Genomic DNA, 2486 nt, shown 5'->3' with positions numbered 1-2486 from the left:
TTTATTGAACATGTCGAAAGGATGGGTCTATTTGAGGAGTTGTAATGTTCTTACGATAAGTTTTTCGACTTTTTGAGCTCTTTATAATTTTATTCTTGACCATTATTGATATCTTGTTTGTCAGTTTAGTATACATTATGAATGATATAAGGTAACAAGATTTGTCTTGCAAAGAGACACTTATGTGGACCATTAAAGATCCCTATTACGAGTCAAGTTAAATAGAAAACTAATATTGTAGTACATGGAAGGAACTACGTCAAGTGAATGAAGTAGAACCGCTATGACTCTTATTAGTATATGTTTAATATTGATTTTATGAATGACCAATGAATGTATCTATGTGCACACACTATGATTTTATTTGAACCATTATGTTTATATCTGTCACTTTGGCCAAGTGGGAGAATGTAAGAATTATATGTGACAACGTGCCATATATAAATAATGAGAATAAGATATTATATTAATATCTTAATTATAGGGTTTAAATAAATATTACTTGTTGGATAAGTTTGGTCAATTAGGGTTTCTGATAGCCACCACGTTGATAGAACGTGTATAAATATATCCACATCAGAAACTGGTCCTCTCACCACCGATAAAAGAAAACACAGAATTATATTCTCTATCTCCTCACGTACGGTTCTGTGCTAAGGAAACGGTCAGGGGAGAGAAACCAATTTCTTCATCATCAATTGCTATGGCTTATCAAGGTTAGTATTCCTATTCATATGAATGTGAAAATCATGAAGTTCTAGATCCATGCCTAATTAAGTTTACAGGAGAAGCCCACTTTTTGGTGGGTCATTGGACACTCGCAAGTCACGAGACTTTTAATTAAAGTAGATACATTAATTAACTTTATTTCTATATTCATTTTCTTGGTAGCCAAGAAATTTTGACAAATTGAGCACCTATATAATTTGAGCCTCTTTTCCTTATCCCATCATATACTTACTATTTAATTTAATCACCATGAACCAAAAACACTGCAAACATAGGTTGTGTTTCTTCCATTCCCTTGTCTGGGAGCTCTCTAACATGCCTATTTTTCGGCAATGATGATCACTGCAAACGGAAATCCAACATTTTCGACAAGGCAGCATGATCGATCATGAGTTTTGCAAATCATCATGTTAATTGCTCTCTTCCACCACTACGTACTATTAATTATGAATTATGATATGCTATTATATTGGTTGAAATGCTATAGATTTTTATTACGTACGTTTCTCTTCGAGATGGGCACATTGCTTGGGTCAAATGGAAGGTCCTTTGTAATAAAAAGCGTGAGGGGGGGTTGGGTTTTCGGAATCTCAAATGGTTCAACAAGGCGTTGGTTTTTAAATGGTTGTGGAGATATCTGTCGGAGGGCGATTCCCTTTGGGCTAGGGTGGTTAAATCCATGTATGGGCAGGTGAGGTGGCGGGAAGAAGGAGAATGTAGGCTGGAGAATCGGGGCAGCAGGAAGGGGTGGTGGACGAGAATTGTCGAGAAGGGGGGGGAGGTGGAAGAGAGATGGTTCTCGAGTAATTTATGTCGTCGGGTAGGTGATGGTATGAGGGTGAGTTTCTGGGAGGAGGTTTGGGTTGGGGGTAAACCCCTGAAATTCGTGTTTCCAAGATTATTCAACTTGTGTATTGATAAAACAGGTTTGGTGGGGGAATCGGGCTTTTGGGAGAACGGCGAATGGAACTGGGAGATCGGATGGAGAAGAGAATTGAGAGAGAGGGAAAGAGAGATGTGGGAGGCTTTGAGGACTTCAATTTCTCAAGTTTTTCCTTGTGCAGGTAAGGAAGATGTTTGGAGCTGGAAATCTGGAAAAGACGACGTCTACTCAACAAAGACGGCATATGATATCATCGCGGCCTCTAACTACGGGCTGCCCTCGGTGGAGGAGATTGAGGCTGCAAAAGTTTGGAAGGCTCGGGCACCCCATAAGGCAACAGTTTCGGCTTGGCGAGCTTTGATCAATCGATTGCCCACTTGTGATAACTTGCTTAGAAGAAATGTCTCTCTCGGTGTCGAAGAGAGATGTTGTAATTCCTGCGTGATGCAAGACGAAACTGCAGAACACACCTTTCTTCATTGTCCCAAAGTTGAGATGGTGTGGAATCAAATTCATCAATGGATCGACTTAAAAACTGCCAAGCCCAAAGGTATTTTACAACACTTCAATTCGTTTGTCCTCGGAGTTAGAAGGAAAGAAGGAAGAAAACTGCTCCTTGCTCTGTGGGTTGGTATTATTTGGCTGATCTGGAAGTACAGAAACGAGAGTAGGTTCGAGGGAAGGGTGTGGGATGCCAATCAACTTGTTTTGGAGATGAAGGGTAGATTGTGGAGTTGGAACAAGATTTTCCACCTTGTTGATGATAATGGTTCCTTCGCTTCTTGGTGTTCAAGTGAACACAAACTTTCCTTTTTGTAATTCTCTTGGTACCTCTGGTACCTTGTTTGCTCCTCTCTTCAATAAAATTCTTTTA

The 2486-nt window shown here is 39.6% G+C and overlaps 1 protein-coding gene across 1 annotated transcript; it reads left to right on the top strand.

Annotated features, from left to right (window-relative positions):
- Window positions 1-990: 990 nt before the first annotated feature.
- On the top strand, window positions 991-2486 carry LOC131001677 (uncharacterized). The gene is made up of 2 exons (XM_057928243.1): window positions 991-1138; window positions 1794-2486. The coding sequence occupies exons 1-2, from the start codon at window positions 1108-1110 to the stop codon at window positions 2429-2431; spliced, it is 669 nt and encodes a 222-aa protein (XP_057784226.1). The 5' UTR covers window positions 991-1107; the 3' UTR covers window positions 2432-2486.

This window comes from Salvia miltiorrhiza, chromosome 8 (assembly GCF_028751815.1).
Source record: "Salvia miltiorrhiza cultivar Shanhuang (shh) chromosome 8, IMPLAD_Smil_shh, whole genome shotgun sequence".
Lineage (NCBI taxonomy): Eukaryota > Viridiplantae > Streptophyta > Magnoliopsida > Lamiales > Lamiaceae > Salvia > Salvia miltiorrhiza.
Note: the sequence above shows the minus strand (reverse complement) of the source record. Positions and strands in the feature narration are given on the sequence as shown.

What these genes read in the sequence shown, in the direction of transcription:
- LOC131001677 (XM_057928243.1), top strand. Translation starts at nt 1,108, where the DNA reads ATGATCGATCATGAGTTTTGCAAATCATCAT. An exon ending in TGAGTTTTGCAAATCATCAT is followed by an intron (nt 1,139 to 1,793) that starts GTTAATTGCTCT and finishes TTCCTTGTGCAG; the next exon opens with GTAAGGAAGATGTTTGGAGC.